At 42.0% G+C, this 12,680-nt stretch overlaps 1 protein-coding gene across 6 annotated transcripts in view; it reads left to right on the top strand.

Moving 5' to 3' along the window:
• LOC132836765 (uncharacterized) overlaps positions 1–12,680 on the top strand; it is a 179,964-nt gene that overhangs the window by 55,765 nt on the left and 111,519 nt on the right. For 5 of the 6 annotated variants that reach the window (XR_009647396.1, XM_060856214.1, XM_060856215.1 and 2 more), the window contains exons 11-12: positions 1,707–2,006; positions 6,938–7,162. Coding sequence is in view for 5 of the 6 variants with exons in the window: in XM_060856214.1 (XP_060712197.1) it covers positions 1,707–2,006; positions 6,938–7,162 (525 nt within the window). In the remaining variant the exon portion in view is untranslated. The remainder of the gene's footprint in view (positions 1–1,706; positions 2,007–6,937; positions 7,163–12,680) is intronic. The other variant, XM_060856216.1, reaches the window with a different exon arrangement.

The raw sequence follows: 12,680 nt of genomic DNA, 5'->3' as shown, positions 1-12,680 counted from the left end.
AGAGGACTGTTTTATAAAAACAAATTATGTTAACAAATTCGAGACTGGGCTTATGGTCAAGAGAGATAATAAGATGTTGCAAAATGTTTTCTAACTTTGGGATTAGCATGTGGTTGGGATTGGAGGTGGTTGTTTCTTTCTTGTCTTGTGTAAGGCCATGTTTCTTAGGGTTTTGTACCTTTAGTACTTTCAATTTTCTAGTTATTTAGTGGACTAAAATATCAAGGGATGGAAATCATACTTCTACAACAGGAAGCCCTAATTAGACCAGGCTGCAAATTGAAGTAGCATACCTGAGGAAGTATATATTTACCTTTTGGAGGGAGGGCAGCATGGATTTTCCAGACTGGATTCTAATGATTACGTATGAACAAGGTTACGTAAGCAAGGATTGTATTGCCTGGAATTTAGAAAATTAAAAAATGATTTGTTAATGTTTTCACAATAAGTCGTTGAAGTGAAACTATTTCCACTAGTTGGGGCACTCTAGGAGTAACAGGCACTGCCTGAGAAAAAGACTCTGGTGGTGAAATTAGGAAACACTTAAACACACAAAGGTTGGCAGAAATGTTGAATGCTCATAAATGCTCAGTTAATTATTTGTTGATCATGATGTGCAACAGAGGCAAGTGTGTGGAGTTAAGTTGCACATCACGTGTGTTCTCATTGAATCGCCAACGGGTTTCACAGTCTAAATGATCACCTCCTGTTTCAGTGCTCTCATGGCCTACACAGTATCAAGTAACACATCATCGTCACCAGTGCCATTATTTATACATCAGTTGTGCAACATATATAAATCAGTAAGTCAAGAGTGTGATTGAATGCTGTCCTGTTGTGTAAATGAGTGCAGTCCTAACCCGTTTGAAGCTTGATATCATCTGGAAAAGAGCAGCCTGCTCGATAACACCTCATCTACCCTTTACCATTCAGTCCCTCTATCACCAGAACATTATGGTAACAGAGCATACCATTAACAAAACTCCTGCAATAAATTACCAAGTGACTTCAACAGCACCTTCCACACTTGTAACTTCTTCTATTAAGAAAAACCGGGGCAGCATCGTAAGTGAAGTTGCACAACCTTTGGGCGGCATGGTGGCACAGTGGTTAGCATTGCTGCCTCACAGCGCCTGTAGACCCGGGTTCAATTCCCGACTCAGGCTACTGACTGTGTGGAGTTTGCACGTTCTCCCCGTGTCTGCGTGGGTTTCCTCCGGGTGCTCCGGTTTCCTCCCACAGTCCAAAGATGTGCGGGTCAGGTGAATTGGCCAAGCTAAAATTGCCCGTAGTGTTAGGTAAGGGGTAAATGTAGGGGTATGGGTGGGTTGCGCTTCGGCGGGTCGGTGTGGACTTGTTGGGCCGAAGGGCCTGTTTCCACACTGTAAGTCTAATATAATCTAAAAATAAAAAATAATATAATCTAAACCTACATATCATGTTACTTCTTGACTTGCAAATATATTGCTGTTCCTTTACTGTTGCTGGGTTGAAATTCTTGTACATGCATTCTGAACAGCTGTATGTATGAGCGAGGGAGCCTTGCCACCAATTTCTCAAGTACATCCTTCTCAGCAACACAGGCATTCTATGAATTAATTTTTAAAAGTTGTGTATATGTAATTAAGTTAATTACAGCAAGAAAATACAATGTTGATAATACAGTATTTTGTCTTTACCTTCAAATTCCAATTTTTTTTCTGCAGCAGAAAGTAAAGCTCAGTCATTTCCAGTGATTACAGCACAGAAAAGGGAACAAGGAGTTTCCATTGCAGCTACTGACACTACTGTGAAAAATGTGTCCAAAGCCCCCTCTCCTATTAGATCTGCAGTCACTACATTCCAGAGAATTGGGGCTTTGAGTACAATCCTGACCAATACTACTGCAACACCAACTCCAAACTGCTTTATGAATTCTGTTGCATCTGGAAATAAACCTGAGACATCGGCTGCTCCTCCAACCCGTTACCTATTATGTAAGACTAATTCTTCTGGATTGCCTTCAGGTAGGTTTAAGATTCAAGATGACTTGTCCAAGCCAACTGGTGTATGTGTGCACACCATATCAGTGTGAGTGCATTGCACACATGTCTATGTGTATTTCTCTTCCCCACATCATTTACAACACCTTATTGTTCAACGGTAAGCCTCTTGAATAGCAGAAGTGTCAACAAATGTGTCTGCAACCCTCCTATGGCATGCATAGGAGTATTTGAAAAGGTGATGTACATCGTGTGAGGAAGAAAGAATTTCATTGTTTCATGTCGTGAGTCAGCAGTTCAGTACCTATCTGGTAAATTACGTATTTAAATAGCCACACTAAATTCAGTCGAAGTATATCTAAATTAAAATCAATGTTTTCAGATGGAGGAAATGATAGCCAGAAAACAGTGTACTCATTTCATTGTGATTGCTGTTTTGATTAGCAACAAGTTGTATATAAAGAATGGTGTAAAATATATAAAACCTTGTTGGAAGTTACCAGCTGGTAAGGTACCATCACTGGAGAGAGAACGACTTAATGTTTCAGGTCTGTGGTGCTGCAGTTGCAAATGTTTTCTTGGTGCTGTGTTGGTTGCCAAATTTGCTAAAGATGCAAAGATAGCTAAGAAAGTAAAATCATAAGCTGAACGTTCAGAAGTAGGCCATGCAGTCCATTAGCTTTGCTTTGCCATTTGGTGGGACTATGGCTGATTTGATAATCTTCAGTCACTTTTCCTGCCTTTTTCCTATAATCCTGATTCTCTTACTGATTAGAAATGTGTCTGTCTCAGCCTTGAATATACTTAATGACCCAGCCTCAACAGCATACCTGAAAATGAGGTGTCTACCCGGTGAAGGTACAAAGAAACACTACTTGCACACCAATCAGCATAAGCAGCAAGTGATAGACAGAGCTAAGCAATCCCACAACCAGCAGACCAGATTGAAGTTCAGTAGTCCTGCTACTCCAATCATGAATGTGTGTGGCCAGTTAAACATTTCACTGAAGGAGGAAGTTCCACAAGTGTCCCCATCCTCAAAAATGGAAGAGCCCATGCAAAAGATAAGGCCGAAGTATTTGTGACAATCTGTAACCAGAAGTGCTAAGTGGATGATCCACCTGGCCTCTTCTGTTGGTCAGCAGGATCACATGCCAGTCTTCAGCCAATTCGATTCACTCCATGCAGTATCAAGAAATATTTGGAGGCACTGGATACTGCAAAGACTGTGGGTCCTGATAACATTTGGCAGTTGAACTTGTGGTCTGGAACTTGCTACACTCCTAGTCAAGCTGTTGCTATTTGCCCAGGTGTGTGCTGCACATCAAAAGGACAAATCCATCCTGGCCAATTACATCAGTCTGAACATGATTATAAGTAAAACGATGGCAAGTGTTGTCAACAGTGCTATTGAACAACACCTACTTAGCAACAGCCTACCGAATGATGTCCAGGTTGAATTCTGCCAGGGCCACTCAGCTCCTGATCTCATTACAGCCTTGATTCAAAATGGACAAACGTGCTAATTTCTAGAGGTGAGGTGAAAGTGACAGCCCTTGACAGCAAGGCTGCATTTGTTTGAATATGGGACCAGTGGGAATCAGGGAGATACTCTGCACTGGTTGGAGTCATACCTGGTGAATCGGAAGATAGCTGTGGTTGTTGGTAATCAGTAATCTCAGCTCCTGGACATCCTTACAGGAATTCCTCGGGGTAGTGTCCTAGGCCCAACCACCTTCAGCTGCTTCATCAGTGACCTTCCCTATATCATAAGGTCAGAAGTGGGGATGTTCACAGATGACTGCACAATGTTTAGAACCATTCACGACTGCTCGCATACTGAAGCAGGCCAAATGCTCAATTGCAAGAAGACAAATGTCCAGGATTGAGCTGACAAGTAAAATTTGTGCTTCAGAATTGCTAAGTAATGACCATCTCTTGTAAGAGTCATGTGGACTTGTTGGGCCGAAGGGCCTGTTTCCACACTGTAAGTAATCTAATCTAATCTTAAAAGAACAAACCCCATCTTCATCTTTTTCTTTAAAGAAATCCCCCACTATCAACATGACTTGCCAAATAAACAAGGTAGCTACAAAAGCAGGTCAGAGGCCAGGAGCACTACAGTGAGTAACTCATCTCCTGACTCCCAAAACCATCTACAAGGCACAAGTTAGGGACATGATAGACTATTCCCCACTTTCCTGGACAAGTATAGAGACCAGGAGAAAGTGGGGACTGCAGGTGCTGGAGAGCAGAGTCAAAATGTGCGATGCTGGAAAAACACAGTTGACCTTTTGGGCATAAGCGCTTCATCAGGAATGTGGAGGTGGAAAGATAAATGTGAGGGTCGGCATGGGGGAAGTTAGCTGGGAAGGCGATAGGTAGATGCTGCTGGGGTGTGATGGTGATAGGTTGGAGGGGAGGCTGGAGTGGATAGGTGGAAAGAAAGAGGGACAAGTAGGACAGTTCAAGAGGGAGGTGCCAGCTTGGAGGGTTGGATCTGGGATGAGGTGGGGACTGTGGAGATGAGGAAGATCCCCATCATCCTCCTACCTGCATTTACCTATTGCCTTCCTAGCCCCACCCACCCCCCACATTCCTGATGAAAGGCTTATGCCCAAAATGTTGATTCCTCTGATCCTCGGTTGCTGCCCTACCTGCTGTGCTTTTTGAGCACCACACTTTTCATCCCAGGATTAGGACAGATTCAACAAAATGTTAGCTTAACAACATCCAAAACACATCCACAAGCATTCACCACCTTCACCACTGATGCACATTAGTCACCTTGCATATGTACAAGATGCACTGCAGAAAATAATCAAGGATCCTGAGATAGCACCTTCCAAACGCACAGCCACTGCACCTCAACCAATGAGAAGCAGATGTATGGGAATGCCCATTCTGACCTAGAAATATATTGCGTCACTTCACTATTGCTGTGTCAAAATCCTGGAATTCCGTCCATAATGGCACTGGGGAACTAGCTACAGCGCATAAACTGCAGCAATTTAAGAAGGCAGCTCACCACCACTTTCTCAAGGGCAACAAGGGATGGGTAATAATTTCTGGGCCAGCGATCAACACCCAGGTCCCATGAGTGATTTCTTTTTTTAAAAAATAAAGAACGGGCAAACATCTGGCAGATGGAGTGTAATGTAAGAATATGTGAAGCTGTCCATGTTGGCAGGAAAATTTTTTTTTCAAAAAGCATGCATTCTGAATAATGAAAGGTTATAGATCTGTGAGATATGGAGAGATCTGGTTGTCCAAGTGCAAAATGTTAGTGTTCAGGTACATTAGGTAAATAATCAGGAAAGCCAATGGAATGTTAAAATATATTGTGAATAGAATTGAATACGCCAGTATAATATTGGTCACCTTCATCAGTGAAAGATGTAAGTGCACTGTAAGTAGTTCAAAGAAGGCGAACCAAAGTAATATCTGTCTTATGAGAAAAGTTTGGATAAGTTTGTTCTCACTGGAGTTTAGAAGAGTAAGAGGTGACTTGATTGAAGCATCAGGTCCTGTCTGGTATTGACAAGGTAGATGTGGAAAGGATATTTCCTCTCGTGAGAGAATCTAGAATGAATAGTCTGTTTAAAATCAGGGATCCACATTTCTCTCTTGGAGGATCATGAATGTTTGGACCCCTCTTCCTCAAAATGGTGGTGGAAGCAGAGTCTTTCACTTCTGCCTTAAGAATGTTCATTGATTCTTGCTAAGCAAGGGTATGAAAGATTGTTTAGGGTAGGCTAGGAAAGTTGATTAAAGAAAAGGATTCTGGGTTATCCAAGATGGAGGATGGGGAAAAAAATTATGGCTGTAAGAGCTGCTTTTTTTTTGAGGTAATTGAGGTGTTGGAGATGATTTCCTCGAATTCCAGATTATATGCTGTTGCATTGTTTTAGAACTTCAGGGGTGGTGAGAAGAAGATCAAAATGGCACTTTAAAGAGGAGGAGGATGGACAAAGGCAGCGACCACATGGTCAGCGAAAGAAACATACACTGCTGCCTGACACAGCAGTGAATCTGCACAGTTACTGCCTTTGCTATGTGAGTTCAAGTATCTTTGGACTTCAAAGTGCATCTAGGAAAAGTTAATAGTGAAATTCACAGCTGACCTTGGAGGAACCTATATGGGAGAGCTCATAGCACAGGAGTGATAAGTGCATAGTTTTAAGTGTAACCTTGCCGTAAATCTATAATAGTGAGTACAGTGAGTTCTTTCTTGATTGTGTTTCATTGAGATCTGTATCTTAATTAAATTTTTAAAATATAAAGCATAAGTACTAAGTTAGCCTGGAGCAGTGTTTTTACAGCTGCAAAACTGGACTATTTTCTGGGGTCTGTAGATTATGAAGGAGGAAAGATGGCCTTTAATAGAGTGATGTGCCCTCCATGCCTGATGTAGGAGTCAGGGAGAGTTTCCATGTTACTAATGATTGCGTCTGCAGGAAGTGTGTTTCTTCCATCCAGAGCATGGTGAGAATCTGAAACTTGGACAGAAACCCTCGTAACGTTTAAGAAGAATTCAGAGATATGTTCACCATACCAAAACATAGAAGTTGATGGACATAGTGCTGGAAAATGGGCTAAGAATAGTTTGGTAGTTTTCGACTGGTGCAGATTTGATGGATCAATGGGTCTCTTTCTGTGCTGTAGATCTGCATGACCCTATTAAATGGCAGAGGAGGATCAAGAGGAAAATGGTCTACTTCCCTGCTTGTTTATTTTGTCTGTCGTCAGACCAAAATTTTTATTTTTTTTTAGTTCTGAATTAAAATACATTGATAGCAACAATACAATCACTCAATGCCTTAATAAGTTGGCTTGTATGTCGGAGGTAGATACAATCAGTGGAAAAACTGTCCCTTGAAACCAACAAACTATGCAGATTGGTATAATTCATCAATTTGTCATGCAGCGTTTTAAATGGTCTGTCTTTTTGTCAGGTTCATCTGCCTCTCTGGATCAAGATGGCCGCCGGCAATGCATTGCTGTCCCAAACACATTGAAACTACAGCCAGGAGACAATCTGATGCTTCAGCCTATCAAGGCTGCTGATGGCCGACAGTTGTACAGACACTCCAGTGGGAAAATATTCCAGCTAGTTTACACAAAGACTCCAGAACAAACACCAGTGCAACAGCTGAACATTCCCCAGTCACCAATTCCAGGTATGGTATTGAGAAATGAGCACTATTGACTATTATTATGAGATGAAGACAGATAGCCGAATCAAATCCACCTTCCTACCTCAGCATTAGCAACACAGTAAGGTTAAAATCTTCAAAGACCCTTTAAAATTGACCTTAGCAGTTCATAACCAAGCTTTTTGAAGAACCAATCTTGAACAGTATAGTAACTTAGCAAAGCAAAATTAAATAACGAGTTTTGAGAAGACTTGTAGCTCAGCTTGAGGTTCTGGATGTAAGTTTGCTTGCTGAGTTGGAAGGTTGATTTTCAGACCTTTCGCCACCATACTAGGTAACATCAGTGAGCCTCCAGTGAAGCACTGGTGTTAGTGACCTGCTTTCTGTTTGTGTTTGGGTATCCTTGGGTTGTTGGTGTCATTTCCTGTGTTGGTGTCATTTCCTGTACTTTTGCTCAGAGGGTTGTAAATGGGATCCAAGTCTATGTATTTGTTGATAGAGTTCCTGTTGGAATGCCATGCTTCTAGGAATTCTCATGTCTCTCTCTCTTTGGCTTGTCCTAGGATGGATGTGTTGACCCAGTCGAAATGGTGTCTTCCCTCATCTGTATGTAAGGATACTAGTGAGAGTGGGTCATGTATTTTTGTGTTGGTGTTCATGTCTCCTGGTGGCTAATTTTCTGCAATGTTTGTTACAGTTCTTGCAAGGTGACATTTGTTTTGCTTGTTGCCTATATAGGGTCTTTCAAGGTCATTAGCTGCTGTTTAAGTGTGTTGGTGGGTTTGTGAGCTACCATGATGCCAAGGGGTCTGAGTAGTCTGGCAGTCATTTCTGAGATGCCTTTGATGTAGGGGAGGGTGTCTGGGGTTTCTGGATGTATTTTGACTGCTTGTTGGGGTTTGTTGCTGAGAAATCGGCAGACTATGTTCATTGCATACCAGTTCTTTTTGAATACCCTGTGTAGGTGATTTTCCTCTGCTCTGCGTAGTTCCTAGATGCTGCAGCGTGTGGTAGCTCTCTGAAGTAATATTCTCATGCAGCTTTGTTTGTGAGTGTTAAGATGATTGCTTCTGTAGTTCAATATTTGGTCAGTATGTGTTGATTTCCTGTAGATGCTGAAGTTCACCATTGGCTGTTCACTCTACTGCGACATCTACAAATGGCAACTTGTTTTTTTCCTCCACTTTACTGAATTTAGCACCCTCTGAGAAAAAGAACGGGAAATGACATCACCACCAGAAATGACATCACCATCGAAAATGACATCACCAACTCAAGGAAACCGAAAGACAAATAATAAGCGAGTCACTAACACCAGTGCTTCTCTGGAGGCTCACTGATGATGTTACCTGTTGTGGTGATGAAATGTCTGAAAATAAACCTTCCAGCTCAGCAAGCAAATTTACATCCATTTAAAAAAGAGCGTAATCTAATTGCCGGAATTTAAACCCAATAACCTTCATGTTCAGAACTTTCACACAAAAAACACTATTCAGAGATAAGAAAATAACAAAACTAGCCAGACTACTCAAGATCCCTTTCAAATCTTTTATGCCCTAGGATTGACAGCCAGGCTCCTCCTTTCAGAAACTCCATCCAAAAGCCAGTTAGAACTCTGGTCCCTTCCTCAGTTTGACCATCATCTTTTCTTGTATTGCATTAAACATTAGCCAAAGCATATGTAGGAGCAAGGAAGTTATTTTACACCCTAATAAAATGTTTAGGTCACAGATGGAATGCTGTTTGCAACCCTGGTCGCCACACAATCGGAAGGGCAGGTTTACACTGGAGAATGTGCTGAGGAGATTCAACTGAATGTTACCTGGATTGAAAAGTCTTCATTATGAGGAGAGACTGGATAGGCTGGATTTGTTTTCCTTGGAGTAGAGAGGCTGGAGAGGTATTTGATTATGGTGTACAAAATTGAGAGGCTTGGACAGAGTAGGTCATGAGAATCTCTCTTCCCTATGGCACACTTATCTAAAATTAGAAGGCATATGTTTAAGGTGAGGAGATCTGAAAAACAAATTTACCCAGAGAGTAGCTGATAACTGGAATCTGCTGCCTAAGTGGATGGTGGAGGAAGATAGAAGGTAGTCTTGCAACATTTTAAGAAGCATCTGAATGAGTATTTGAAATGCTAGGGCATAGTAGGCTATGGTGTTTGTGTAGTCCGGTGTTGGTTGATCAGCATAGACGTGGTGGGTCATATGGCCCGTTTCTGTGCTGTGTGATCTTGGTGCCACAGAGTCTTTTGGAATCCTTTTTGATTTAAGAACTAACCTGCAATTAAATTGCATGCTTGCCTCTCAAATGCCCAGCAGCTAGTTTATTCTGTGTTTTGTTTTTAGTTTGTAATTTAAGCTGCTGTTCAACGTCCAAAGATCATTTTCAGCTCAAAGTTCTCCGTTCACAGCTCCAAACCAACATTTATAAAAGAATGGAAAATAGGTAAAAAATCAGTGGGTTCTAACATGCCTGCCCCCTCAAAACATGAAACATCAGTTTTTTTTAAAAAAGATTTCATTACAAGGTTAGCAACACTTAAACAACACAAAACACATTCATTCTTCCTCCCACTATAGGCAAATTTGCAGATGACACAAAAATAGATGAAAAGCAAATTGCAAAGGGGATACATACAGTTTAGAGAGATGTTGATTGGTTAAGTACCTGGGTTAAAAAGTTGGCAAACTGAGGATAATGTGGAAAAATGTGAAAGGAAGAACAGTTTTATTACATTGACAAAGGGACTTGTGCATGAAACTCAGAAAGCTAGCACACAGGTACAGCAGGTAATCAGCAAGGCCAGTGGAATGTTGGCTCTTATTTCAAAGCAGTTGTAGTATAAGAGTAAAGAAGTCTGAATGTAACTGCACAAGGTGCTAGTGAGACCACATCTAGAATACTGAGAGCTGTTTTGGTCCTCTTATCTAAGGAGAGATATCTTTTGATTTGAGGCAGATTAGAAAAGGTTCATTCGGATCATCCCTGGAACAGACAGATTGTCTTGAGAGCAAAGGCTAAACAGGTTAAGACCCTATTCACTGGAGTTTAGAAGAATAAGAGGTGATCTCATTGAAACATAAAGGATTTTTAAGGGGCTTGACAGGGTAAAAGATGATGTTTCCCTTTATGTGAGAGTCAAGGACCTGAGGGCACAGTCTCAGAATACAGGGGTGTCAATTTAGGACTGAGATGAGGCGGAATTTCTTTGAGAGTTGTGAGTCAGTTGAACTTCTTTCCATTGAGAACTGAGGAGCAGAGTCCTTGTGTATATTTAAAGTTGAGATAAATGGATCCTGATGAATGGCAGAGCAAGTTCAAGGTGCCTTCTCCCGTCCCTGTTTCTTATGGTCTACCCGATTCCTAATCACTTCAGTTCTTTTGGTCACATTCTTAAATTCAAAACCACTTACATTCAGGATAAAGCAACTGCAATTACGTTTTCTTTCCTGGAAATATGCACATGGAAACATTTTCATGTCAAACGATTGCAGATCTAATCTCCATTTGAACAACCTTGGAGATTCCATTCTGAGCTCGTCCCCAAAGGTTAAGATTGTAATCAAGGGAAACCACAATTTCACAGTTCCCATGTCGAATGTAAACTCCAAAGTGCCCCCACCTCGAGCACTTCCTTGTTTGTAATTTGATATCTTCTCTGATGGTGGTTCAACTTCTTTGAAAATTAAGCCATGGGCTTCTCCATTCCAGTTTTGCCTTCCTGTAAAGGAACTGCTCCAATCCCCAAATCACTGACTTCTACTGCAAATGTAAAGTTAGGTGCATTTAATTACGTGTTCATTCGTGAAAATTGCTTTTAGCTTTTAGCTTTTAGCTTTTGGCATTCTGTTGACTTATACCATCTTTGTCTGTTTTCCTAGCAAATTAATCAAGGATATAGCTATGGTACTAAAATTTCCATTAAATTCACACATTGCCAAGAACCTCGTTACATATCTCTCTGTTGATATTTCTCCAGCTAAATGATCTAATTTCTCCAAATTTGTTACTCATAGCGGAAGTTTTTTTTTGGATATTTCCCTTTTTCTCAGTGGCTCTCGTTCTTCTTTCTTCTATCCTCTTCTACTGCAGTTGCTAGTTGACATACCTGTACATTCTTGTGGTCTTTTCAATGATAGTACTGTTTTAGCATGTTCAGATGACATTCCTGATTGTCAGAAGAACTATCTAATAGTATCGATTAAAAATGTTAAATATGCGAGCACTTTTAGATACTTCATAATGACTACTGAGTGTTGCCTTTCAAGGCTCACCTTGTAAAGGCAACAGTACCAAACTTCATTTCCTGTTTTAAAATTTTTGGTGGTCTTACATTCATACACTTTCAATATTTTTTGGCACATGTACTCACACACTCTAAGATTCATTTTTTTTGACTTTAATAATTTATCTGTAATTAATTTTAATGGCCCTCTTGTTTAATGGCTATAAAGTAATTCGAATTATCTGAAGCCAGTAGGTTTGGAAAATCATCAAATCTCTACAGCGTGGAAGCAGACCATTTGGCCCATTGTGTCTACACCGACCCTCAGAGCATCGCATCCAGACCCTACCCCCAACCCTGTAACCCAGCATTTCCCGTGGCTAATCCATCTTGCTGCACATTTTTGGTCACTATGGGAAATTTAGCATGGCTAATCCACAGAGACCATTCCCTCCATACTCCCTCGTTAGGTCCACGCTGCACACCAACCCACCCTCCACTCTCAGCACTTTCCCTTGCCACCATAACAGGTGTAAAAACTGTGCCCCCCACCCCCCCCCCCCCCCCCCCCCCCCCCCCACCCCACCCCACCCCCACCCCCCGGCCACACTCCCCTCCATCCATGGCCCAAAGGATCCTTGCAAATCTGGCAGAAATTTTTCTGCAGCTCCAAACACCTCATCAACTATGTCCTTTGCCTTCGATGTGGTCTTTTCTACATTAGGGAGACAGGACCGCAACTTGTGGAACGTTTCAGAGAATATTTCCGGAACACATGCACCAATCAACCCCACCCTCTGTGGAAGGGCACTTCAACTCTCCCTCCTACTCTGCCAAGGACATGCAAGTCCTGGGTCACCTCCACCGCCAAATTCTAGCCACCCAATGCTTGGAGGAAGAACACCTCATCATCTGCCTTCGGACGCTCCAACCACACGGGATTAATGTTGATTTCACCAGTTTCCTACATCCAACCCTCCAACTCGGCACCACCCTCTTGAACTATTCTGCCTGTCCATCAACCTGTTCTGTCCGCCCTCCGCTCTGACCTATCAGCTTCACCCCCCACCTCCAGCTACCTATCGCATTCCCGGCTGCCTTGCCCCAGCTCCCTCTCATTTATCTCTCCGTTCCCTTGGGTCCAACCCACATTCCTGATGAAGAGCTTATCCTCGAAACGTTGACTCTCCTGCACCTTGGATGCTGCCTGATCTGCTGTGGCTTTCCAGCGCCACACTTTTTGACTCTCATCTCAGACATTTGCATTCCTCACTTTCTCCCAATCCACCTAACCTGCCTGTGTTTGGACTC

Source organism: Hemiscyllium ocellatum, chromosome 47, assembly GCF_020745735.1.
Source record: "Hemiscyllium ocellatum isolate sHemOce1 chromosome 47, sHemOce1.pat.X.cur, whole genome shotgun sequence".
In the NCBI taxonomy this organism is placed as follows: Eukaryota; Metazoa; Chordata; class Chondrichthyes; order Orectolobiformes; family Hemiscylliidae; genus Hemiscyllium; species Hemiscyllium ocellatum.
The sequence above is the reverse complement of the archived record's forward strand: the minus strand, read 5'-3'. Positions and strand labels throughout refer to the sequence as shown.